General features: G+C 42.1%; 1 protein-coding gene across 2 annotated transcripts; it reads left to right on the top strand.

Moving 5' to 3' along the window:
• The first annotated feature begins 7,212 nt into the window (after nucleotides 1–7,212).
• Nucleotides 7,213–27,209, top strand: slc2a3a (solute carrier family 2 member 3a). 2 transcript variants are annotated; one of them, XM_042077730.1, is made up of 12 exons: nucleotides 7,213–7,806; nucleotides 8,173–8,297; nucleotides 14,573–14,677; nucleotides 15,091–15,251; nucleotides 16,749–16,989; nucleotides 17,312–17,474; nucleotides 23,019–23,206; nucleotides 23,843–23,947; nucleotides 24,537–24,635; nucleotides 24,833–25,036; nucleotides 25,461–26,673; nucleotides 26,722–27,209. In XM_042077730.1, the coding sequence occupies exons 2-12, from the start codon at nucleotides 8,283–8,285 to the stop codon at nucleotides 26,988–26,990; spliced, it is 2,763 nt and encodes a 920-aa protein (XP_041933664.1). In that variant the 5' UTR covers nucleotides 7,213–7,806; nucleotides 8,173–8,282; the 3' UTR covers nucleotides 26,991–27,209. The 2 variants fall into 2 exon arrangements, with proteins under 2 accessions (XP_041933664.1, XP_041933663.1); XM_042077729.1 differs by having other exon boundaries at nucleotides 7,214–7,806; nucleotides 25,461–27,209.
• The last annotated feature ends 731 nt before the right edge of the window (nucleotides 27,210–27,940 follow it).

Below are 27,940 nucleotides of genomic sequence, written 5' to 3'. Positions count from 1 at the left end.
TGCATTTTTATGGAGAATTGTTTGAGTGCTGTGTCTTCTCATTAGAAAGTCTTTGAAACAACTACTGCTCAGACAAAGAAGAGATCTGCACTTTATATTGAATTGACTAACAGCAACGAGAGGATTCATGCAAGAGTTCAGCTACACACTACGTTTGCAGTGTTGTTGTTGTTTTTGTTGTGTGTTTGTATTACTATCCGATGCATCAAGAGCTGGTGTGTGCTGCCCTATTTCTAAGAGCTGGTGTGTGTCTTTTTTTTTTCTCCAAAAGTGGACCCATGCTAGGACTGTGGGACTATGGGGGAGTGTTTCTACGCCCACATTTTTTGTAGGGGCCTAATTTCACAACGTAATAATCACACACCCCCCTAGCAGGGGATTTTTTTTTTTTTTGTTACAAACTTTGTTAGATACGATGATAGTTAATAAAATAAATGAAGGTGCTCTTCCCATCTGCATTTGGTAAAAAAAAAGAAAATGGTCACTATACAGTTAAGTGTGACAATAACAAAACAGATTTTTTTATGTTTCATGTTTTGTGTACATATCATGTTTATAAGGGCGTTTCTAAAAGATAAATACTTTTTACATATCAGTGTGAACACATAGATTTTCTTTTTTTCAAAGTGTGTGAGCAATAAGTCTGTATGACAGATCCATGGGACTTGTAGATACCTGCCTGTTCACAGATTAAATGGCTCTAGGAGCTTCGGAAGAATGCTAAAAACTCCATGAAACCCCAGCTTAAAGCAAGATCACTGCGGCAAATTGGTTCTCTGATGAGGACTGACATTCTCTCTCACTCTCTCTCTGTCTTTCATTTTATCGCTCTGTGTATGTTATCACTCACTCTTCACCATCTACTGCATGACTTGAGTATTTGAAACGCACATCCAAATATTAAGTCAGACACTAACCAAAGGAACTTCTTAGTAAAGGACAAAAAGGCCACAAACTGTCACTCCTCAGGCAATCAATCTATTTCTTTTCATGGTCAGTGTGATATTTTTAAGCTGTAAGCTTGGTACCTGAAACATCACACATGCTGTGAGAAATTAATCTGTTTTCATAGGAATCCGTGTTCCGTGCAGTTCTGTGTTTTCTGTTTCCGCATTTATGTTTCCTATGTAAACACCAACATTGTCAAAAAGAGATACTTGAATAGATTTATGATTTATGCTACAGTGAAAGTGTTAAAGAACTTGTAAATATATGAATGCCCCTTTTACATGGTGCACATAGGGAGTGGGCAAAAGTCTACTTTTTAATGTTTGTTTGTTTATTAAAACATTAAAAAGTAGAGGCATTTAGTAGGCTACATGCATAAGAGGCTTCCATGGCTTCAAGTGTATTTAATGTGTGATACAAATATTATGCAGTTCATCAGTCCTGGTTCATTTTAACCACTGTAGCCCTGCTAAGAGGCTGTTCTTCTTTAGCACGGCAATGTCCTTTATGTTTACTAAGTCTCCGTCACAGGTTAAACATTACTCCAGCATCTCACATCCACAGCAGAATAAAGGCCTCACAGTTGCCATGGTGATTCTGCCATATTGTATTCTGTATAGCGTAAGAGAGCCCTTCGTTCTCCTAAAAATATATATATATATATATATATATATATTTTGTATGTTTCCTAATGCACTTTTTTTCTGGAGTTCTGAACTAAGTATTTGAATTATTTTGTAAAAAAGTAAAAATAAAAATACCATATCAACAATATATAAATATAAATATATATTCCTGACAGATTTGTAAATTGTTCCTTGTATATTTATACTGATTTTGGTACTGTACAAAAAAATAACAAATAACCCTAGAACTGGTTACAACAGGTGTCAAGCTGACTAGAGTCCAGCTTGTTTTACAGCTTACCCTCCTCTCGCCTTGGTTTCTGTTTCAGTTTTTGTCTCTAAAAGATGACACGTTGTTAGCATTTCTTTCTTTTCCTTGCATATTATATCTGTGTCCATGATGGTGAATATCAAGTGTGTAATTGATAACCATAACGTATGTGTTCAGTCATGGGCCCCTATACTGTATGTGTAAAAGCCAAAATGTACACAGAGATTGTAATTTTTTGACTAAGACAAAATGCACTTATTCTTATGGTAATATGTACATAAAGGGTTTGAATAAATGAAATTGCACTGAAGGGTGTCTTTTTTTTATGAACCGCTTAAGCAAATTTTGCTTCTTAGCTAGATCTTTGCTAGATATTTTTAGATATTATTTGACATTAACTGAAACACTTTTGTCTGCTTTCTCACTTTCGTCATGGTTTTTTTTTTTTCATTAATTTGAAGGACCTTTAATAATTCAGCTTAAATGTATATACTGAGGTATATTATCATTCATGTCCTTCGTGTATTGCATTGTTATACTTGAGCTATAAACACTTTCAGTTCATGAAAAGACACTTTGCCTTTAATATGCAGTAAGTGTGACACACATGGCACGCCCAGTACTGACACAGAAACAGACTACCGGTATATACATTGGGAATTATGCCACCAGTCACCTGGACAAACACCTATTGGCCTGTCACAGCCAAGCTGACCCTTTGCTAAGCATCGCTCTAAGCCAATAACAGGGATCACATGGGTTAACACACTATGAAATGTATTAACTTGATCGCAGGCATAGGCCTAGTTGGGTTTTTTTTTTTTTAAGCTCTCTGGGCATTCAACTTTTAGTACAAATATATTACAAAAAGCATTATAATACATTTTATGAACAGTATATGTTTTTATTTCTCTAAAATATCTTTTTTTTTTCTTCAGTGATCCCAGAGTGAACTATAGTGATCTACAGTGTTGATGTTAGAGGAGATGTAATGCAGGTGGGCAGAATGTAATGTGAGTGTTAGCTAATTACAGAGTGAGGCCAGTGCCGGTGCCTTCGACAATTATCTGCCGGAGATGTTGTTCACCATTGATGTAGTAATATTTGTACTCTTTTCAGACACAGTGAGCTCATTTCATCCTTATGAAGGCCCTGATGTGGTAATACAAGTGGTACGTCCACAGTGCTTGCAGTTATGACAGATAAAGAGCATTGCTCTCCTCATGACAGATAAAGAGCATTGCTCTTTATCTGTCATAACTGCAAGCACTGTGGACGTACCACTTGTAGGAAACAGTTAGTATAAAATTATGGCAAAGGCTGTGAAATACCGCTGTGAAATACCGTAACATATGAATAATATCCTTTCTTCAATTTAAAGACATTCTTTAAATTGAAGAAAAGATATTATTCATGTTACGGTATTTCACAGCAGTATGTGACGTGTGAAGCAGTATCTGACGTGTGAAACTGAGTGTACATGTATGTATAGTACATTTGATAATTTCATACTAACTGTTTCCTGTTTGACTTGTCAATCATCGCATATACAGTATTTTCTCTCTGTTGAATAGTATTCTTCAGACTTTGTTCTGTTCACCTTTGTTGTGGCCTCGTCAGTCATACCGGTCAGAGAAAGCCAAAAGCCTTCGCCAATGGGGGTATACTGAACGAGTCAGACACAGCAAGCCAATCAAGTGCCCCTGATTGTGGACAGATGGAGCCTATCTGAATTCAGGTTGGCTGACTCATGTAAGGGAGAGGACCTGACTCACTTGAGCTGTTCAGTCTCTGTTGTCACACAGCTCCCTCTAGTGGCTAGGATGATGTAATGACACGAGGCAAGACGACTCAGATGTCTCCTAGGTCATAGCACAAAACAGACACACTGAAATGGTAATCCAAATGTCTCAACAGTAATCGTTAACATATTGATATGTCAGAGACAGGCAGGATATATTTTATGACAGTCATCTGGTTAGGCATGTCTTAAACTGACGATACACGTTCCTTGGTATTTTATGCCCCCAACGTTGTCTTCAAGGCAGCGCTGCCTGGAAGGCACTAGGGTTAGGCATGGGTTAAGGTTAGGGTTGGGGTTGGGGTTAGGTTTAGGATTAGGTGCCTTTAAGTCAGTGGTGGCAGCGCTGCCTGGAAGACAACTTTTTTGGGCAATGCTGCTGGGCCATGTTTTATCCTGAGTATTGTGGTTCTGGCGCATTCCCATTGATATCAGTTAACTTTGTTTTTTTTTCCCCTGGAGAAATGATAGCTTAAGCGAAAGTTCTGCTGGGAAGACTCATAGCGTAGACTTTCTTACTCCACCCATGCATTCATGGAGCCAATCTTAGCCTTTGCCTGCATTGTCAGGAAAACCCCGCAATTTAGAGATTCACTCATTCAATCAGTGCTAGCCTATAGGAATTCAGCGGGTGTTTTAAATCTGTTCCATCTGCTACTCAGTACGCCGACTTTGACGGTCCCTCCACAACCCCACCAGCCACCACTGCCAGCAGTCCACATCCGTCGGACGCGGCACACCAACTGCATCATCTCCCCTTCGACCACTGCCACCTGTTGGTCCCCGTCTCGATGTAGGGGTGGTAGGCTCCCTGCCCCTGCCTTCATCCATCGGCAGGAGACGAGATCTGCTCGCCGCTGGACGGATCAGAGAAGGGGCCTATGCCTGTTACCTATTCAGGACACTTTATCATGCTTGTATCCAAGCTATTCCTTTTCATATTAAATTGTTTACTGATTCTATTCTGTCTACTGAGTCTTTCTAGCACTAGAACTTTAATCAGAAGGTAAATTATTATTATTATTATTATTCATTTAGAATCATGTGGACTCCCACCAACATTGCTCAAAAATGCCCCAAGTCTCCAGCCTGGTCCTACGAGACTTTCATAATGACATTTCATAATGTACAAGAATCTGGCCACTTTCCATTGCCAAGAGTTAACTTCCTTGAAGACTCTGTTGAAGTTTAATAACTATTGGATCTGCCCAGAGCCACTCTGGAGCTGCCATAACCAATCGCTAACGTTTGGTCGTGACGTACATGTATGTCTGGCTCAAACTAGCGCACGACCTCAATGTCATCGTTCTCAGTCACTCCCTCTGTTTGCTGATTTGACTTGAAGAATTTTGCAGGAGAAAACCCGCGAAAATACCGCAGACCCAGACGACGTACTGAAGGGAAAATTGAGCGGATGTACTGTACATAGGAGGGCGGAGCCAGGCTACCAAGTATCATCACCTTTAGACCTTGATGAAGAATTACAGGTATTCTGTATTGTGGTTGCAACTGTATAGACACTGGTATGACATACAGTACAGGCTACATTTGAAACCATTCTGCTCCAGCATTGTTGATATTTAAGATGAACATCCAGTCAAACACACCTCAAGGTAGGAGCATGGATGTCTCTTGTTGTTGACTGGCTGGAATAGTGAACAGCTTATTTCGAGCCTGAACTGAAGGATCAGCCAGGGGAGGTAAGGAGAATGATATTTGCAGTGGCGCCAGCAGGGGGGGGGGGGGTATTTAAATTAATAGTAATATATCGCATATAATATATTAGGGCCACATAAGAATAGTTTGGCTCCAAAACGCTATATTCTCCATTTGAATGCATTTTCATAATTCATTTTTTTAAATTAAATTATTATTTTGTGCTGTGTGCACAATGGAAATATGAAATGCCATGTATATCCAACGTTAATTTTCTCGTGAACCGTTTATCACACCACACTGTTTATAACACCTAGCCGCTAATATCATAGGAGAGCTCAGGTTCTGCTCTTCTACGTGATATCTGTGTGATTTATGTGTGATAAGTCTGTGAGCAATTCAACAGAGAATAATGGGTGTGAATTTGGACACATTTTGCGTCTGTCAGCCACATAGCCTGGGGTGGCCACAGGGGTGGCCAGAGTTTATGTTGAGGTGGCCGCAGCCACCCCTGTGGCCACCACTTGGTGGCGCCCCTGGATATTTGACAAAGAGGCTGTGGCTCTATCTCAAACCGAATACTTCTATCAGCACACTGCTAGTGTGCACTGAGCACTTCCGATGTTAGAGCCCACTTTTCGATTAGTAGCCTACTGTCCCAATATCTGCACTACATAGTAGGCTAGGTAAGTAGGCGGTTTGAGACAGCCTATAGGTCTATGAGTTATGGGTCAGTTATGTGAGGCTGATCTTGTTCAAGTTCCAGAACCAGGAACTGCATGCTTGTGTGCTTCCTGTAAAAATATACATGGATATAAAGAAACCCTGTCACTAGTTCTTCATGGAGTGGGATGGATTGCTGGCATCCACATTCTGAACTTGACAGATCGTCAAAAATTTTATTTATTTTGAGGATCTTGATTAAAACTTTAACTGAATTTAACTTGGAGACTGAGGATGGTAAATCACATAGAAAAACAGCAAAGGCAGTCATTTGAGAACAGCTATTTGTGGGTTTCTTTCACATTTCGAGGGTTAAAACACATCAGCTATCATCGTTGTTTTCCTCATACGATCAATTCACTTCGTTTTGAAGAAATTGGCCCTGGCACGTTTTACACGTTTAGGCCTACCTTCAATTGATTTTTCTGTCTCTCGTGCTTGATGGTTTCAACATGGTTTTAACGCCAGATGGTGCAATTTAACATTAAAGCAGACAGCTAGTGCGCCCTCTGTTGCCTGGAGTGCGCAAAATATGATCAATCATGTACAAAAAATATATAGCCTAAATTATATATTAATAGGTTATATATTATAAATTAATAACACTGTACAAATATGCATGGTATGCATTATCATTACAATAAAAAACTAGAAAATGTTGAAGAGTTTAGGCAAATATAGGTTGCCAAAGATTATGGTAGAACTACTTTTACCACTTTCACCATAAGCTATTACTGTAACAGGTCGCACTGTTGTCACGCCTGAAAGATGTCCTGTCATTTGTCAGTTGGCCAATAACGGACTGTTCTGCTCTTTATATGTAATAAAACTACCATCAAAGAGCTCCTGGTAGTGATTCTGTCTCTATCAACTTGTCAAGAAATAGCCAAGTAGCCTACCTCAGAAATAGCAACCAGGCATATCGTATTGGGTATTATTACGCAAGGTTGCCTAGTGTTCACTAAATTACTTAACATTAGCTTTTAGTAGTCACTAAAACTGATGTCAAATAAAATTAACTATGGAAAGTTCAGGGCGTCGATATAGCAACCTACAGGTTATGTTTAGCCTGGTGATATGATGTCATGGGTTTACTGACTGTGGAATGTTCCGTGTTTTCTGTAGTTGGAAAATGACGCGTCGATCCTCATGCGAGGAACCATCTTATGACAACAGACCTGCCTATGTCCATGCATGTGTAGGCTTATTCAATAGATGTCATGATTATTATTTTGCCAATATAGCATCAACCACCAAGCGGGGTCCAGAATAGACTATCAGAGGAACTTCAGGACTGTGATTTTGAAAGAGATTTCATCCGAATAGTCCTGAAGTCCAGCAGGCTAGTGTTCCCCGCGTGATGGGCGCTGTGGTACCCGGCTGCGTTGCATCAGCAGCATCCCTCAGCTGGTACTCTCAAGGTCGCTGGCGCTATGCATCATGGGAGGGTTATCGGGTCCGCTCGTCGCACACCGGGAAGTGAACGGCCGCCCGAGCCTCACACTTTATTCGTGAATTAACTGGATCACGAGAACAGGGTGCATAGGCTTGGGCTGTGACGGAGCAGCTGTCACGAGATGTGATGTAAAAGCGGGTCACGGACAGACGCACGAAAAAAGAGAAAGCAGCGCAGCATCTCTGTTTGTAATGGTAGGCGGGGGCGAGCCGGGAAACGTGCAGATAGTCTTGCCACCACTGTGTGTGTGACTAATACCAACGAGATTGCAGACAGCATTGGTGCCAGTGGGTCAGTGGAAAGCGCGGTCACGACCAAATTTACGGTAAAACATTCAAATTCTGCCTTCATTTTGTGATTGTTTTGATCAAGTATATGGCACGTGGGATTAAATGTGTTATCTTCAAATAGATCTAATGTGTAGGCCTACTGTTCTTAAAACTGTTATATCATCGATTGACCTACTGTTATTTGAGTAATATGTGTACATCATCTGGTTTGGTTTGGTTATCTGGCCCTCTGTTGGGGCGGTAGGCTGCTCTTGCAGTATCGTAGTAGTAGCAGTACAAATAATTCAACCGAGGCAAAGAGTGGGTGTAGGCTTCTCAGGGTGTTGGCATCGTTGGAGGACCTGTTGTACTTTTGAATGTTTCAAATCGGTCTTACCCTCATCACGTGCGTTTTTCGACAGCTTTACGGGTGGTGCTGATCACAGTAATTCTCTTCCATCGTGTATTTCATCCAGTGCTGTCTCTACTGGGAGCCCACGCATCTTAGAAACAGCTTTTGCTCTCACTCAAGATGGAGGGAGAACCGGTGAGTGTGTGTCTATGTTGTAATTTATGATGTCGATGTTATGATAAAGATGTGCACAGCTGAGCACAATTAATATCACTTATTGACAACATATCTCTCCTAACACAAATGAGATCACTAGGTCTTGCACTTAAGGTTCTTGAGCTGTATTCCAGCACATGGTGGTTTGGTCTGATGTGACTCATCCCCATCAATCTATACATTTGGTAGTTACATGCAAGCATGTTCTATAACGGTGTGCACTTGTGGATGTGTGCATGCTTGCACATAAATGGGTGTGTGTTTGTGTAAGCTTGGGCTTTGTGAGATGAAACATAGTGTTGACACGGACTGAGAAGCATGCTTTGCATTGCCCACCATTGATCCTCACTAGAGGCAGAGTCATCCATATGTCCCTGTCAAACGGTCAGGGAGATATTGGATTCATGGTTCCAATGTTCATTTAACAAAGACCTCAGAGTGGGTTTTGACATGTGGGGAGATGTGACATGCACTGTCAAAAACGGAAAGTCAGGGCTGTCCAATTTATGAAACCACATTATGTTACAATTATATAAGCAGTCTAGTTTTGCATGAAACTTAGCATTATTAATTATTATGTTCGCAGCAGCTATCAGTGTTGCCAAACGTTTTCACATGTATGTGTTTATGTTAGTTATGCTTAGTTATGCTTAGGGACTGTACGATATTTAGGGGGGGGGGGGGGGGGTTAAAAATGTTCTGCCTGGCCCTCCCCCCTGGTCATTTTTTTTCCCCAGGGGCCTCCCCCCGGCTCAAAGAAATTCTCCTAGGCCCTCCCCCCTACGTGAATCAAATAAAACTGGTCGAAAAACGTTTACAAGGTTAAAACGGCCAGCAAATGTCATAAGCGCACACACACACACACACACGGGTACACACCAGTGTTGCGCGGATTTGGTCACAAGTGGCCCGCGGTCGCCCGATATTTTAATCAACCCGACCGCAACTCGGACCGCGAATATTAATTAGGACAAAATTATAGCCGACCCGCGATCCGACCCGCTTATTTACAAAATGTGTGCTTTTGGTTATAGCCTGCATGCAGTGTGACAGTTGGCCATTTCTGTAAAACAAACTAATTTATTTGCGAAACTTTATGCAGTAGAACTAGGCTACACGCAGTAGGCATGCAGGACATAATGTTTGCGCAGGAGAGAGAATGAGAATAAGAGCGCAAGCACGCACACAACCACCAAGGATTAGAACACTAGGATAAGATTTGAAGGCCATGGACATACATCTTTCTTTTGAAAACAGAAATGGTGAGGTAAGGTAGGCAAGAGAGATACATTGCTGGTCAAAACGTTAGGTAAGAACTGGTTTATAATGCTGAATGAAGCACAAAGCTTTACTAAAGCACATCCACTGCTTAAAGTCACAAACACAACGAACTAAGGTAACTTTTATGCATGCGCGAACCTATACATACCGGTAGATATGGCTGTGTAGTCTGTGCCATAACATTTATTCCTGCAGGCTGCCCGTTTTGGCTATCATAGGCTACTTTTAAATGGCTTCGCAAGAAGTAGGCCTACATAGACCATAACGTACTACTGTCATCTTCTTTAAGAACTTTTCCCAATATTTCCCATAACCTATATCGCTTTTCCTGAAGGGGTGTCTTTATTATTATAACTCGCGTCTTCAGCTTCTTTACTGTTGACTTTACTGTATTGATGCTAGCCTTCTCGTGATATTTTAAGAAGGCCTATTTGTAGAAAATATACATTTTAATTATTTTAACTGACCCGCCCGCCAATGACCCGAATATCATATTTTGTTTATGACTCATATCTGCGGGCGACCGCTTAATTTCGGGCAGACTGCGCAACACTGTTAGACACCATGTTTTAAAACCTGCAAGCTTCAGGTAGGGTTGCGACTTTTTGGACTCGCCCACTCTGTTAAAGCGACGTGAATCATGTTTTGGCCTACAAACCTTTTAAAATCTCGAAAACGGATCATTGATCAGGGGGAAAAAATATCATGGATCAGGAAAAAAAAATTTTCCTCGGCCCTCCCCCCAGGCCAAAAATGTTCTCCTGGGCCTTCCCCTAAGGCTTAAAAAATTCTCTTACCACCCCCCCCAAATATCGCACAGTCCCTTAGAGACCCTAATATAATCCCTAAGGGTTATTTTGTCAGTTTGGATTCGATAGTGAGTGAGTCAGTCCTCACTGAATCAAAGTCAGATTGGTATAACTTCCATGTACAGTACTGTGTGTGAGTCATGGGAGTACAGTAATTCAACAGCAAGAAGAGACCCAGCCAACCCCATGCTAAGGCAGCCTGCATCCCCTGTGCCTTGGTGTCTTTTGTGTGACTATCGGGTGTGCCACTTTGGGTTTTGGTCTATTTTAGCGGATGTCAATGCAGCTGTCACCCTCAGGCCGTTGTTATGACAACATGGGTGGAACTGAAAAAGTAAGGTTGGGCAGATTAACCCTTAAAGGTGTAGGTTTTTGAACATTCTAAGTTCCGCAACAATTGAAGGTTCTAAAATTCTATGCTGAATTCAATGAACCCAGATATTCTTTAGAATGTTAATTTCCCAACATTCCCGTCACACCGGTGTGACGGTACTCCTTTAAGGGTTAAGCAGAAGAAGAACAGAGAGAGAGAGAGAGAGAGAGAGAGAGAGAGGACACACACACACACACACACCCACACACACACAGTACTGTAGGGTTAATTGTAAAATACACACACACTACCGTAGGGTTAATTGTAAAATAATCCAGTAGTGGTATAGCTATAGTTTTAATACATGAGATCAAGTTATTCACTGTGGAAATAAATATTCCACAATGCATTGCACACTATTGCCGTATAAAGATTCTTATCTAGACAATGATTGGGAGGATATTATGTCACATTTATGTTTGTGTTTTGACAGTAATAGAATGCTTACATTTTATTTGTTATATCCTGTTTGCCTGAGGAAAAGGGTGTAGGCAGCTATATTAAAAAGCAATAACAGGCGGGCCTTTAAGGCAGGTCAATGCAGTGAGTGACCTTGATACTGCCAAAGGTAGTAATACTGCAAAACACGGGCTACTTTTCCAGCTTGTCAAGTGATTGGAATTATGATATGATAAGGTGCTTGCATTTGGTACAGCATTTTACTAAGCTGTTGTGGTTTAAAGACGCTCAGAGGGGTGGCTAGTGAGAGAGAGGGAAAATGCAGAAAGTGAGTCTCAGGACCAATATGTCTTGGGGGAGTAGTGGGTTTAGTTTTGTCACAGGACCAATATGTCTTGGGGGAGTAGTGGGTTTAGTTTTGTCACAGAACCAATATGTTTTGGGGGAGTAGTGGGTTTAGTTTTGTCACAGAACCAATATGTTTTGGGGGAGTAGTGGGTTTAGTTTTGTCACAGGACCAATATGTCTTGGGGGAGTAGTGGGTTTAGTTTTGTCACAGAACCAATATGTTTTGGGGGAATAGTGGGTTTAGTTTTGTCACAGGACCAATATGTTTTGGGGTAGTAGTCGGTCTAGTTTTGTCTCGGGACCGTTATGTCTTGGGGGAGTAGTGGGTTTAGTTTTGTATTCAATTTCCTTTATGCTAGTGAAGTCTTCTGAAGGTTTAGGCTTAGGCTACTTATCCTGTCAACTATCAGTGCAAGAAAATCCAAAAAAAAAACAGGTTTATTACTGCAAGGCCAGATAAGAAAAGACTAAGAAATTGTTGCAATCCCTACTAATTTTTTCTCACCCCAGTGTAAAAAGGCTTAGGTGTAAGGTAAAGCTATTTGCTGTTTAATTTATTTTGTTGGGGCTGGCATTCAGAAGACTACAACTGCCCCCAATCCCCTTGAAGACTGATTGAATTATTCTGCTGTACACTGTTTTTAGTCAAACTTGAGGATATGTGATTTGTACTTTAAAATGTGTTTAATCATGATTCATTGCAGAAAGAACAGTAAATACTTACTGTTGTAGGTATAATTGCTAAAACACAATGTGTGTATAAGGTTGTAATACAGCCTACTGTAGTGTCACATTTAGTCCATTGTTGACAGACTTGATTGGATATTGACTCCTTCCTTAGCACAATGGAGATGGATACCAGCATGAATGACCTTGGGAATTGCACCAACGACCTTTGTCAGTCAGTGTTGCACCAACAACCCTAGAGAAACTCATTTACAGGGTCAGTCTCCTTCAGACACACCTGTCTCCTTCAGCTTACGTGTCATTCTATTAACTTTGGAAGACGCTTTGGATAAAAGCGTCTTCCAAATGAATGAATAGATGTAATGTAACTGTCATACTGGGTGTGGTCTCGTCTGGCCTGTGGAGGACATGGGAGGTTGCGTTGGCCGGTGAAACTGTAGGGAGAGGGATCATATAGCTCAAGGCATAGTGCAGTCTCAGCACAAGCTGCTGGCGGTGGCCTCTAAACCTGCATGCAACAGGAAGCACTAAAGAAAACACACACCCAGGGGAGACGTGTCAATAGCCTCCTGAAAGTAGGTCACTAATAGGTAGAATGCCATTGTCAGTAACAGCTTATGAAGATGTGTGGAGATATCGTTCCAAAGAAGACTACAACATTTTAAGTGCGTAGTTCATGTTAAAAATGAATCTCATTGCCTACTTACATGGTGAAAAGTATGGTATGTGTGTTGTTTAATGATGACTATTAGGGACGCACCGATTGTGAAATTCTGGGCCGATAGTGATGTTTACAGTTTTTTTCAACTGCTTACACACTAAATCTTTGCTTGTCACACAATTTTCTAAACATGTCCTCCAAACATCATAACCCGACACCAAATCTGCAAAACCATACACTAATTCTCAGTGTTTGACTCAGTTTTCAACTGACTAAAACACATTTTGCAAAACACCACACACAATTTTCTACCTAACACACAAAAATCTAACAGGAAGTAACTTGATTTCGTTCTTCAAACACAACCCATCAAAATGCCACACTAAATCACCAGTGCTTCACTCTTTCTCTTCACATGTGCAAACACTCTTTACTTTACTGAACACCATCCAATCATTGCCTTAGTATAGGTATATGAATAGATATACTCTCTATATACTGTAGGTATAGACCCTTTCAATCTGCTCCTAGAGGATTTCCGGTTGAAATATTCAGAACCAATGCAGATACTTTGAAAATAGAGAAAATACAGTAATAGGACTTTAGCTTACAGTAATGTTCTACAAAAAGTTGACTTTATGTAAAATTTGTCTTACACGACCAGCCCCCCCCCCCCCCCCCCACACACACACACACACACACACACACACACACACACACACACACACACTTGTCTTTAGAAAAAACAAAATCAGTGTTTTCAAAACTCCATGTACATCTGGTGGTCACTGTATTCTTCTTTGCTTTTTTTCTTGTTTGCTGTAAAATACTGTATTCACAACAGCAAATTATTTGGGACAAATCACTATTTTTGGTTTCAATATTGCTTGCATTTTTACTGTGTATTTCAACTTCTCTTTGTTGATACCGTAACTTTCACTCTTGTATGGAAATAAATACATATAGAAAGCATAAGACAGAAGAGCTTTAGATTTTGAGCAACAGTGTGTACTGTACATGATGTATCCAAAATGTCATATTATGACAAAAGTGTTTGTAATGTGAGGCGAATGTTTGCCAAACCTGTGCAAACATTGTGTGTGTGTGTGAGAAAGAGAGAGAGAGAGAGAGTTTGTGATGTGTGTGTGCGTCTTTGCTTTAAACATGTGTTTTTGACATTTTGAATGTTGTGTGTCATTTTGCTGGAGATTTGGGGTATTTTGCATTTTGTGTGAGCAGTTGTGGGTTTTGTGTGTGGAGTTTTGAAAAATAGACACAGTTTTGAAAACGTGTGTAAACAATTGTAAAAAACTGTAAAGTAACAATTTTGGCGATGCTGATATTCTGATGATTTCTGATTTCTTTTTTTTTTCTTTATTTTCGTTGTGAATCCCCATACCCTTTAGTAACGAAGAAACACCGCGTAGCTATCACGTCTGGTGTAGCAGGTTCCATTGATTACAGTGGAAGCTAATTGTTAGCAGCAGACCCTCCGTGAACAGAGCGCTGCAGTTATGTGCCCGGTGTAGCCTGGCCGTAAGCCTCTGCAAATGTCACTGGATAAAATCACCCAATTAGGATTGAGTGGAGCATGAGTCACCACAGAGGGCAAGTATTGTTTTCCCCCTGTTTGTGTCCTGTGCATCTCATACCTATATGTCTGCTCTCTTTCTGTCTTTCCGTCGGCCTCCATCAGAAACCCAAACAGGTGACGTGCTATCTCCTGTTCTCCCTGATCACAGCCGTAATCGGATCCCTACAGTTTGGCTACAACACGGGTGTCATCAATGCTCCAGAACAGGTCTGTGTGTGTGTGTGGTGTGTGTGTGTGTGTGTGTGTGAGAGAGAGAGAGAGAGTTTGTGGTGTGTGTGTGTGTGTGTGTGTGTGTGTGTGTGTGTGTGTGTGTGTGTGTGTGTGTGTGAGAAAGAGAGAGAGAGAGAGAGTGAGTTTGTGGTGTGTGTGTGCGTCTTTGTATGTGTGTGTCTTTGTGTGTGTGTGTGTGTGTGTTTCCCTCTTCTCTGACTACCTACAGTATAATTAGCCATGTATAATGGACAGCAATTCAAATGCAATGCCTAGCTAAGGCCTGGCATGTTTTTATTTTATTTTATAGCTTTTAAGTCTGAAATAATCAGCTGTAATAAGTCAGCTGGTCTCTCACTCCTGCGCCCTTGTGATTGGTCCTAATGCCTGTCTGTCATGTTGTGTGTCAGAAACTGCGAGCCTTCTTCAACAGCACCTGGGTGGAGCGCTATGGGAAGCCCATCGAGCCAGGCACCTGCACCATCGTGTGGAGTCTGGCGGTGGCCATCTTCAGCGTGGGTGGCATGGCCGGGTCCTTCAGTGTGGGAGTCATATCCAACAAATTCGGCAGGTTGGTGCTAGTGAATTAGCCTGGAGTTAAAGGCATCCTACAGTATGCTAGTTTTACATTTTGATAGTAGACTAGACGGATCGTGCGCCTTCTACAGCTCTAACTTAGTCTATGTAAAACCAGCCTTGCAACTTGCACTCCCCCGATTCGGAGAATCACAAATTGCGTTACGGCAATTGTGCAATAGCCTACTTGTATTAAATTGTGTAATATTACCTTGTCAGTTGGCATGGCTCTTCGAAAATTGTCTTTGAAGGGTGCTAGCCTTTAGTGGTATTTTATGATTTTATTGTGTAAAATACAAATACTGCAGGGGGAGCTCAGTAGCAAAAAAAAAATTAAAAATTAGAGAAAAGGAAGTTGGAAGGAAAATGAAAATGTTGCTCTATAGATGTATTAGAATTGATTAATGACTTGGTTAACTTTCCCTGTTATCCCAATCTGCTCATTGCATTTTTTCAGCAAGAGATCTTACTCAAATTAGCTGCATGTGCAATGATTGCTAAATGCCCTGAAGTTATTTGGAAGTTAATTGTCAAAGATATTATTGTAAGATGAACCAATCCACCCATGACTTTATTGTGAAACACTAGGAAAGAGATCTGTGATTATTGCTGAGGGAGAAATAGAGCTCTGGCTGTACTCCAGCTTTATTGTGCTCGTTTATTGTGCTGTAGTATTTCTTAGGCACTCTCCCCAAAGTGTCCGCCCCCATCACCATCACAGTGCACTCTTACTCAATCGGTTGCCATTCTCTCCCTGCTCCCTTTTACTGCCTTACACTCATGCTTGTCCTCATCGCTCCCCTCTGTCCTCATCTTACATCATATTCTCAACATGGGTTTACCTATCTGCACATTCTCAACATGGGTTTATCTATCTGCCCATTTTCAACATGGGTTTATCTATCTGCACATTTTCATCATGGGTTTATCCTATCTGCACATTCTCAACATGGGTTTATCTATCTGCTCATTTTCAACATGGGTTTATCTATCTGCACATTTTCATCATGGGTTTATCCTATCTGCACATTCTCAACATGGGTTTATCTATCTGCTCATTTTCAACATGGGTTTATCTATCTGCACATTTTCATCATCTGTTTATCCTATCTGCACATTCTCAACATGGGTTTATCTATCTGCATATTTTCATCATGGGTTTATCCTATCTGCACATTCTCAACATGGGTTTATCTATCTGCCCATTTTCAACATGGGTTTACTGTATCTATCTGCACATTTTCAACATGAGTTTATCTATCTGTATTTTGTTCTGTATCTTTGTCTATCAGGATGGATTTTTTTGTGCTAGAATCATCTGTCTTTTCTTTATTCCCCTTTTTTATCCTCATTGCTTTCAAAAGCATTTTGTATCATTGTGTGCTAAGATGTATACTGTACTTGGACATAAGACAAATAATGCTCATTTTGTAATTCAACCCACCGTCTGTCTGTCTGTCTGTCCGGATGTGTCACCGTCTCCTGTGCACAGGCGGAAGGCCATGTTCCTTGTGAACATCCTGGCCCTGATTGGCGGTGCTCTGATGGGGTTCTCTACCCTCTGCTCCTCCTTCGAGATGGTCATCGCTGGCCGCCTGGTCATCGGCCTCTTCTGCGGCATCTTCACGGGCCTCACCCCCATGTACGTGGGCGAGGTGTCCCCGACACCTCTCCGCGGGGCGTTCGGGACGCTCCACCAGCTGGGGGTGGTGGTGGGAATCCTCATTGCCCAGGTAGAGCTGCTTCGACACTGTGGTTGCTGTGTGGTCTCTTTGGGGGGTTGCAATGGCCTGTGTCCACTGGTATTAGTAGGATGCTAAGCAAACTGGTTAGATACAATGTGAAGTTGTCTCAGTTTTCATTCAATGTCACAAAAATGAAATATGCCTTCAACCTTCATGTTTTTAAACGCTTGCATTCTCTATATTTTTTATTTCACTGATATCAGAACGTTTCAGATTCATTAATGAAATATTAATGAATCTGATTACTGATCAACACTACTTGGCCCTCCTCCTGCAAGTAGTAATCTGAATGGTCTTGTGTTTCTCCTAGATCTTTGGTCTGGAGTCTCTGCTGGGCTCTGAGCTGCTGTGGCCGGTGCTGCTGTCTCTGACGGTGTTGCCCGCGGTGCTGCAGTGCATCCTGCTGCCCTTCTGTCCCGAGAGCCCCCGATACCTCCTCATCAACCTCAATCAGGAGGAAAAGGCACGCAAAGGTGAGGACATATCAGAGACTTTATAGAGATGGAGTTGGTGCATGTGCAGTGAGCAAGTTAACACGTCTTTTGATAACAAGTCTTTTCATGACTTTTGCAGTGTTGCTTGAATGATTTTTTTATCAGATATTTACACTGATTAATTCAGATTTAAACATGGATTCATGTAGACTTTTAAATTCGTATTAACATTTTGTGGGCGTGGTAATTTAAGATGGCTTCCAGGCTAGGATTTGCGTGATGACCTTCCTATCAGGAATTACAAATCTCTCCCCATTCATTAGGAGCCTGATCTTAATTCTGAAAGGATAACCAAACTCAGTCACATATTTTACTCACTTGCATTCTACAGTTGCATTCAGTTACAGATTCACTGTGTTCACTCTATTTTTACTTTCTTATGGACTTAATCATTCTTTCCCTTACTTATTGAGTTGGTCATTCACACACTTTCCTGACACCTCATGGACTTGGCTACGCCGAGTCCGCAACTGAAGCGCTCCATTTGCGAAGCATAGCCACAGAGAGGGTTAAAGCGGAGCGAGAGGCGCAAACGTTCGACAACTTCCGCGTTCGATTATTGCAAGGGGAAGGGGGGGAAATCCCCCTTTATGCAGACCAGAGTAAACCCTCGCTGCACTAATGTCAATGGAGATTTGTGGAATTTTACCAATAAATTGGTCATTATGTCTTTCTGGATTTGTTGAGGGTTTTTTGGAAAATTTTGTCATAATCTGTAAGTGTTTGGGATCATTTCAAGCCTAAAAGTGTAATTTTTTAGTGTTCGGATTTGTAATAAAATAACTTAATATCAGACCATGCTGCTGCCAGTTACTGTCCGGTTGTTAGCATGCTAGCTAGCCTCTTAGATAAGGTAACATTTTAAACGGAGAAGTGTAATTTCTTTGAAATTACAACTAGCTGAATAACATTACTGACATTAGTTAAAGTGGATAGTTTATACTCAAGTGAATTTGCAACAGTATATTAAGTTTAAGCGAAGTCCTTCAAGTCACTTGTTAGCGCATAGCTGTATTGCCATACTCCCATCCATTTGTATAGCATTTTAAGCTAGCGTTAGCTAGCTAGCTAGCTCGGTTCACATGACTAATTAAATTATTCATATCATGTCCTAAAGAATGATTCATTGGTATCATACATAATTATAGACAATAATACTGGGAACACAATTATGTTTATCTGTTCTTATTGCTTATTAAGAGAGAAAGTTTATTTAGTGACGTAGGGTGACACTCCCACTTATGCAGACTGGAACTGTCCCGTTTTGCTCCCATAGTAACGAATTACGTTACTCTATTTTGCTAGTAACAGAGCATAGATATATACTGACTAGATGTCGCCTTCGATGTCGTTATCTATGGTAACAGAGAATGTCTAATAAGGGGAGAACTCTGAAAACTTCCGGTTTCTGAACTGGTTGCAGTTCCTTCTGTGGTTCCACATGGAGGTCTATGGAGCTGTACCCCTCAAAATCCACTTTTCTCGGGATATAATTTTTTTTCAAGTAATTTGAGTATTGTATTCGAAAGGGGAGGCAAAGAAAATACACTTGGTTGAGTATTATATTTTTTAAAGTCACTTAATTGTTCTTAAAAGCCTTTCAAATGTGTCAATGACGTCATTCATTAGCACAATGCTAGCGTGTTATGTGCAACAACGACCCAACCTGTAAGAAATCAAAAAGACATAAGTACTCGTTCATTCAACTTTTGACCTATAACCCATGTTGAAGTTATACAAACTACAATCAAATCTGAGATTTGTCAACGACAATCAGGTGAAAGAGACAATTTTAGCCGTCTAGCTCCATTGACTCCCATTCATTCTGCACTCATGGCGATCGCCCCCAGTGGAACTCTGGTGGAACTGCATCCAAAATTCGGTACAATGGGACTTAATACAGAGTGGCAAGGCTCTCCGTAGACGGGCTCTGCTAGTAATCAAGGATCTTTGATAGCCAGTTCCATTGATTATAAACCCTTTCAACAATAAAAACAAAAACAATGCTTGAACGTTCTATTTGGTTCCCAATCTACTTCCTCTGCATTAAGATAACATATGAAATGTTAAAACGGAAGCCTTGTGGGGCCAACTATGATGCTGATAATGGAACTCTCTTGAAAGGGTCTATTCACCTTATTCAGCCCCGCCCATTTAATTCCACGTTGTCTTTAAACTTCCGGTCGGCTAGCTACGTTTAGTTAGCTTCATTGAGAAGAAGATAGAGAGGCTAACTTGGGAGGAAAACGACAAATGCCATCTGGAGGTCAGATTGCAATATTGTACTTCGCTACCCAAGGCTATTCAGCCCTACAGAGTGGGAAGACGATGTGGCAGTGGCCGCTGTATCATATGGAGAAACTCGCAAATCCTTATCTCTTTGGTAACTATGGTAACTAGTTTAGAAAGTCATTACAGAACAGCTGCTCCAAAGTCAGTGTTTTCCAAACTTCAGATTGGAAAGGTGTATAACAGAAATGTCTTAAGTCACCAAAATCCTAAATAAACGTTCCTAACTTTAGGATGACCCATAACATATGATGCCAGTCATCTCGATAGAGCTCTGTTATCTCAATGTATCGCAATGGATGTACTGCTCAATCGGAAGTTCGGAGACAATGTGGGCAAAGCTAGCGCCCCCCATGTTTGCGCACGGAATAAGGTGAATAGTGGAATCTAATTGATGCAGCAGACGCTGCGCGAGCTGAGTGCTTCAGTTACGCTCCTGATGTAGCCTTCCTGTGGCCCTCCCTCCCCTTCTTCACTCCCGCACTGATACCTAGGAGGTGTTGTTTGTCTAGACCCACGGTTGTCAAACTGGGGTACGCGTACCCCCAGGGGTACGTGGACTGATTTCAGGGGGTACGCGAAAAAATATCTAAGTCATATGCCTTTTCAAACGTTTTCTCTATCCCGCGTTGGTAACTTAACTTCCGCATTTGCACTGCACATTAAAAACTTATTTTCTCCGCATTAACAAAATATTTGAGAGTGGAGACCCAGACAGAGAGGGTAAAACAGCGTTTCTCAAACTGTGGGCCGCGGAGACATGCCAGGCGGGGCGCGAACTGACGTGAAAAACAGGAGTTTTTTTTATTTATTATGACCGCCGCGCAGCGAAGCGGAGGTTTAGTCAGATTTTTTTTTTTTTTTTTCGCATGTCCAAATTTCCGTCAAGGATTCCCGGGACACTGTAAGACCGGGGTACACGAAACTTGGTGGGCATGTAACCCCACATGGATAGCATAGAACCTTCTTTTTTCGTTTTGATCTGTAGCCCCCCCCCCGCTGGACTGGACCCCTCGAAAGGAGGGTAGGGCAGACACAGTTTTCTGTGAATATCTCGAGAACCATAGGGTTTAGGAGGACCATTTTTTTTGTATGTTGATCTCAAAGGGCCATGTCAACCCATTCCATAACCACTCATTTCATGTATAGCGCCACCTAGTTAAACACAAAAAAGTAAAAATGAGGTGTGGTAATCGCAGGTATCTGTGACCTAACATAGTCAAAACTTCACGAAATTAGAAGTGTAGGATCATTATGACACCCTCTGAATGCACGCCAAGTTTCGTGGAATTCCGTTCATGGGGGGCCACACAATAAATTAATTTATGTTACTATACACCAACTGGCCTGTAGGTGGCCGGAGACAGTTTTCTCAATATCTCGAGAACCGTAGGGCCTAGGAGGTCCACCTTTTTTTGTATGTTGGTCTTAAGGGGGCATGTCAACCTATCCCATTACCACTTATTTCATGTATAGCGCCACCTAGTTAACAATTAAAAAGCAAAACATTAGGTGTTTTCATCACAATATCTCTGGCTGACATGGTCAAAACTGCACGAAATTGAAAGTGTAGGATCATTATGACACCCTCCGAATGCATGCCAAGTTTCGTGGACTTTCGTTCATGGGGGGCCTTACAATAAAATAATTTATGTGTACATTTAGTGAGCGTACACCAACAAGGATTCCCGGGACACTGAAAGACCGGGGTACACGAAACTTGGTGGGCATGTAACCCCACATGGATAGCATGGAACCATCGTTTTTCGTTTTGATCTGTAGCCCCCCTGCTGGACTGGACCCCCCGAAAGGAGGGTAAACCCATTCCATATGCACACATGTGCATAATCAGATACACACGCACACACATACATTCACAGTAATCCTACATATGACACATACTCACACAGTAGACATATATACGCATGCAAGCACATGCACGCACACACACCCACCCACACACACATAAACATAAACATGTACACGCACACATGCACACAATTCAAGAATTACATGCACACAATTCAAGATACATTTGGAAAGCTCAATGAGTTAAATCTCCAGTTACAAGGAAAAGACAAGCACCTAGCAGATAAGATCTGTGTGAGATTAGGTGCAGATCTATTTAAAATCATTATATTCAGCACATTTGTAGGCCTATCATATGTTGACTATTGATGAGATTTGTATCATATGTTTATGATCCTATTCACTATTCTCGACAAAATTGATAAAAATAAATATTAATAAAACAATTTAAAAAAAAAACTTGTTAGCAATTGGTGGTGTTGGGGGTACTCCGGAAGATCATAATGTCTCAGGGGGTACATGTCTGTTAAAAGTTTGGGAACCTAGACTGAGGGAGATAAGAGCTTGTTGAGCTGAGAAGTGAAGTAGAGCCCAACACAGCAGGTGCTGTCACTTGCCTACAACCTCAGTAGATGAACAGAATGAGTGATCATTCTCTCCTCTAAACCTCTTTCACTGTTAACAACTATGCTGGCATTTGAAGTACCCAGTTAACTCACAACAATAACAGAGTCCACTCTGGTATTTTGCATTACATTTAGCAGACACTCTTTTCCATAGTGAATTAAAGTGCACTACAAAAAACAATTCCCTTTCTCTGTTTTCTTACATCAAGAATATGTGACTAACATGCTAACAATAGTGCTACATGTACATGTAGATGTTTGATGTACAGTATACACTAACAACAATAGATGTTCACCTAAAGCTCCTGTCAGATAAAGAAGTTATTTGTTCTGTGTTGGCCAACTCAGGGGCACACTAGCATCTGACCCTGGGATCAAACTCACAACCCTCTGGGGCTTTCAGATAGGAAGCAATATGTGCTGCGTTCAGCACGAAACAGTAGTCGCCACCGCGTGCCGAGGTCAAAGTTCAGCATTGTTGACTTTTGACTGGGTGTGCGTGAGGGCTAGCTGAACGGCAAGCTGGTGCTAGCGCTGCACTTGGCTCAGCGCAGCAGCAAACCAGTTTTGCGCTGTGCAAGTCATTGACAATAAGGGGTTTCAGAGCGGAGTGGTGCCATTGTCATATCCTATGTGTAAGGCACTCTCCGCTGTTCCATGTGGAGACTCAGACCCCAAATCACTAGGCCACCAAACATCATGTCTTCATACAGTTTCATGGAACAACTTGGTGCCTGACTGACATTATTGTGTTTCGTGTGTTGATTCTTTACGCGTGTCCTGCTGTTTGGGTGGCCAGCTCTGGTGCGTCTACGTGGCACGGAGGACGTCAGCAAGGACATGCAGGAGATGAAGGAGGAGAGCGTGAAGATGGCCATGGAGAAGAAGGTGACCATCGCCGAGCTCTTCCGCACGGCCGCCTACCGCCAACCACTCCTCATCGCCATCATGCTCCAGCTCTCCCAGCAGCTCTCAGGCATCAATGCGGTGAGTGGACTACAACTCCCATCATGCACCTCCAGTGGATGAGATGGGGTTTCCCGATGTCCATTGCGACAACCCGTAACTTGTGAAATGATGTCACTTCCTCGTAAGAAGCGTTCCGGTTTGCGTTTACGGTCATCCCAGCGCATGAGTCAGGAGAGCATGGTATTCACCTCGAGTAACGTGCGTTGTCTACCATTTGTTTTTAGCAACATAGCAACATTGCTAGCCACTTTTACCAACACCAACGGATAAACAACACATTCCACGATATTCCACAAACAACAAGACAACATAACACATACCTTTGAGGCATTGGAATGTGTATGAGTTATTGAAATGGACATTCACATTTGCTAAGCAGTAAAAAGAAGAGTAAAATAGCACTTAAGAGTAAAATAACTACTTAACACAAACACAGGGCGCAGCCATCTTTGTTTTCAAGTCGGGGATTGCAGTAATGGTAATGGTGTCTGGTGCATAATGGCTGCCATGCATCACCCAGGTGGTTGCTGCTCATTGGTGGTGGTTACTGAGGTACCCTTTTCACTGTGAAGCACGTTGGATTCCTTGATAAAGCAGTACACATGCAAGTTGTTGTTAAGTTGACCCAGAGTTTTAACTCTTTTATTTACGCAGGTGTTCTACTATTCCACCGGCATCTTTGAGTCTGCTGGGGTGAAGGAGCCCATTATAGCCACTATCGGAGCTGGTGCTGTCAACACCGTCTTTACCGTGGTGTCTGTAAGTACATAAGGTTTTCTACTTGAACTTACACTGTGTGTGTGTGTGTGTGTGCGTGTGTGCATGTGTACGAATAGTGAATATATATATACACTACCGGTCAAAAGTTTGGGGTCACTTAGAAATTTCCATTCCATTCCATTATAGACAGAATACCAGCTGAGATCAGTTGCATTGTTTTTTTAATCAGGGCAGCAGTTTTCAGATTACATTATGTGCTTGGATAAGAATGTGCCTTTGGAACATTGGATAAATGTTTGCTGATAATGGGCAATGTAAATATTGCATTAAAGATCAGGCATTTCTTTTTACAACAGTCGAGAACCCTTTTGCAATTATTTCTAAGTAACTCCAAAATTTTGACCAGTAGTGTACATTTTTACCATTATGTCCCTGTTGAGATAAGTAAACACACACATGTAAACACACTCAAATGACACATTACACACACTCAAATTATCTCCCCTTTAAATTATGTGTGTGTGTGTGTCTGTGTCTGTGCTTGAAGCCACTTTGTTTGACTAACTAGGTTCATAGCAATGCATTGTGGAATAGTGTTATTGTAGTAATTGTTTTGTTTTGTTTTCAGCTCTTTTTGGTAGAGAGGGCGGGACGCAGGACTCTCCACCTCGTCGGATTGGCTGGCATGGCTATCAGTTCCCTTCTGATGGCCATAGCCCTCTTTTTGGTATGTTCCCTTGTCCATATCACAAACTCTCTTGGCACAGTAGTTCTTAAAACAAATGTGTTGAAAATAACACAATTTCTCTATCTCTATGTCCAGATAGGGTCAACACAAACTGTGTTGTTTCTAACACATTCGTTGTAAGAGTGTATGGATCAATCTCCCTTTTCTTTCTCCCTCTCTCTCTCTCCGTCTCTCAGAAACACATCGAATCCCTGAGCTATCTGAGCATCGTGGCCGTGTTTGCGTTTGTGGCGTTTTTCGAGCTGGGGCCCGGTCCAATCCCGTGGTTCATCGTGGCCGAGCTCTTCTCCCAGGGACCCCGCCCAGCTGCCATGGCCGTGGCCGGCTTCTCCAATTGGACCGCCAACTTCCTGGTGGGAGTCAGCTTTCCCAAACTGGAGGTGATTTCTTTTTGAAGACTCCCATCTGTCTACATGCATCTCAGTGTAATTTATCATCCCCGTCATTTAGACATGATTGTAATGTAATCTAAGACATGAGAAATTAGCGTAATTAACATAAATGATTAATGATTCATCATAGCTCTGTTTGAGTCATTAATGAATAGCTGCTTAAATAATTGATTTTTAGAAATATTGAGCAAAATTGCTACCGTTTTGAGACTGAGTCTTTTTCGGTATGTGTAGCTGATTTTAATTCTCTAGAGCTTTATTCATGCATATGCATATGATGTTATAATAAAGATGTAATATAAAACAAACTCCTTTGGTCATAACTGCAGAATGTACAGTATATACTGGTACGTCTTGCCAAATGCTTTCCCATCATTGTAAATCAGCTGTATCCTTTGTATTTGTCTCACAGGAGTTGTGTGGCCCCTACGTCTTCATTATATTCATGGCCTTCCTCATCCTCTTCTTCATCTTCACATACTTCCGTGTGCCGGAGACGAAGGGCCGCACATTTGACGAGATCGCACAAAGCTTCGGCGGGGCCCTGGCTCCAGTCGACCCGTCTGGCGAGGCCCCACCGCCGGGAGATTCCACGGCGCTGTCTGACTCGCCCGTGAAGGAGAAGGTGCCCCTGATAGCTGCCAACGCCACTGCCAACGACGTGGGCTCACCGGGGGAGGACAAGACATCCTCCACCACGCCTCTGTTGGCCGCGTCCAGCTCAGACTCCAAGCCCACTGAGGCCCCGGCATTAAGTGCGAAACCAGCACCTGCCCCAGCCCCAGCACCTGCCCCTGCCAAGCTCGCAGAGACGACTTCAACCCCCGCCAGCAAGCCTACGGCGAAATCACCGGTGGAGACAGTGACGCATGTCGCCACAGCTCCAGCTGCCAAGCCGGCCGCAGAGGCCAAGGGTCCAGCAGAGGTCCAGAAGCCGACTCCACAACCAACAGCCGAGAGTAAAAGTCCTGCCCCTAAACCAGCAGAGACCAAGAGCGCTGCTCCGCAACCAACTGCAGAAATGAAAAGTCAAAGTCCTACATCCAAACCCGCAGAGACCAAGAGTGCTGCTCCACAACCAACTGCAGAAATGAAAAGTCAAAGTCCTACATCCAAACCCGCAGAGACCAAGAGTGCTGCTCCACAACCAACTGCAGAAATGAAAAGTCAAAGTCCTGCATCCAAACCCGCCGAGACAAAAAGTCCTGCTAAACCAGTAGAGGAGCCAAAAGCTGCCACTCCAAAAGCCCCAGAAAAGGAGACCAAAACTCCAGCAGCGCTATCTGCTCCAGCTGAGACGAAGAGTGCTACTCCTTCTAAACCAGATGCAGAAGTCAAGAGTCCAGCCGCACCTCCTGTAAAAGAAGCTAAGAGTCCAGCCGCACCTCCTGTAAAAGAAGCTAAGAGTCCAGCCGCACCTCCTGTAAAAGAAGCTAAGAGTCCAGCCGCACCTCCTGTAACAGAAGCTAAGAGTCCAGCCGCACCTCCTGTAACAGAAGCTAAGAGTCCAGCCGCACCTCCTGTAAAAGAAGCTAAGAGTCCAGCCGCTCCTCCTGTAACAGAAGAAAAGAGTCCAGCCGCACCTCCTGTAACAGAAGCTAAGAGTCCAGCCGCACCTCCTGTAACAGAAGCTAAGAGTCCAGCCGCACCTCCTGTAAAAGAAGCTAAGAGTCCAGCTGCACCTCCTGTAACAGAAGCTAAGAGTCCAGCTCCTGCACCAGCTCCTGTAACAGAAGCTAAGAGTCCAGCCGCACCTCCTGTAACAGCTGCACCTCCTGTAACAGAAGCTAAGAGTCCAGCTCCTGCACCAGCTCCTGACACAAAGAGTCCTCCAGCTCCTCCTGCACCAGCCGAGGCCAAATCGCCCTCAGCAAAGCCAGCTGAAGATGGAGCCCCAACGGCAGGGAAGTCCAGCAGTTCAGCAGAAAAAGAGAAGGTTTAGGAGAAGAAACAAACAGGGGTACAGGGGTGTGAGATGAACTCAAGTAGGATTGCTGGTCCTGGTGTGTCATCCTTTATGTTTTGTAAAAGAGGAGCTTTTTGGACTCACAGTGCGGTCGGTGTGGGTCCAAGCAGCCGGACGTAAGGTGCAATATTGTAGTTATCCTACATTTTTCAACAACTTATTTTTAATATGTCACTGTAGATGTGAATTCTGGGTTTGCTTTAGCGGTCTTACATTAGGTTAAAAAGGGATTTGTCCATTTTGTAGCCTTAAGTTGTCTATTTATTGAAAGGCTTTACAACATGGAGCAATGCCAAAGTGTCTAAATGAACACACATAGACCTCAAGCATCCTTTTGTGTAACATCTTAATGTAAAAAAAAATTATTGGCTGCTGTCAGTGACCTAAATATATGACTATATAAATGTAGTTTTTACCATTGTGTTGCTTAAATCAGTTTCAGGTATGTTTGATAGCAAAACATATCAAAGCACAGACATCAGAAGAAAAGGAAAAATGATAGACATGCCTGCTACAGTATGATCAATGAGATAAATTATTATTTTATCCTTATCAGACCAACAATAGATAAATGAAAGCTCTTCCTCTCACATACTTTTGGCAGTGTACTGTACATTGATTGTCTAAATAATATAGCTAGATAATATGGAAAGTGACAATCACTGTAAATCCAAGGCAACAGAAAAGCACAAAGTACTTTGCTTCTAGAAACCTAAATTAGGAGACATTTGCAAGATTAGCGTTCTGCTATAGAGCTACGATTAAGATTTTCTATAGACAAGCTAGTGATTAACTACCTAGTAGATGTAATAACGTAATTTAATTCCAGTCTTAGATCACCTACAGTAGATCAATTAGACATTTACATTGTATGGTTTTGACATCTTGAGAACTTCAATTCTCTATTTGAAAATTATTGCTATTGT

Source organism: Alosa sapidissima, chromosome 21 (genome assembly GCF_018492685.1).
Source record: "Alosa sapidissima isolate fAloSap1 chromosome 21, fAloSap1.pri, whole genome shotgun sequence".
NCBI lineage: Eukaryota > Metazoa > Chordata > Actinopteri > Clupeiformes > Clupeidae > Alosa > Alosa sapidissima.
The sequence above is the reverse complement of the archived record's forward strand: the minus strand, read 5'-3'. Positions and strand labels throughout refer to the sequence as shown.

Excerpts from the sequence above, each read along its gene's own strand:
- slc2a3a (XM_042077729.1), top strand. Across the intron at positions 14,678-15,090 it reads TCATCAATGCTCCAGAACAG|AAACTGCGAGCCTTCTTCAA; the intron begins GTCTGTGTGTGT and ends GTTGTGTGTCAG. Across the intron at positions 23,207-23,842 it reads AGCTCTCAGGCATCAATGCG|GTGTTCTACTATTCCACCGG; the intron begins GTGAGTGGACTA and ends TTATTTACGCAG.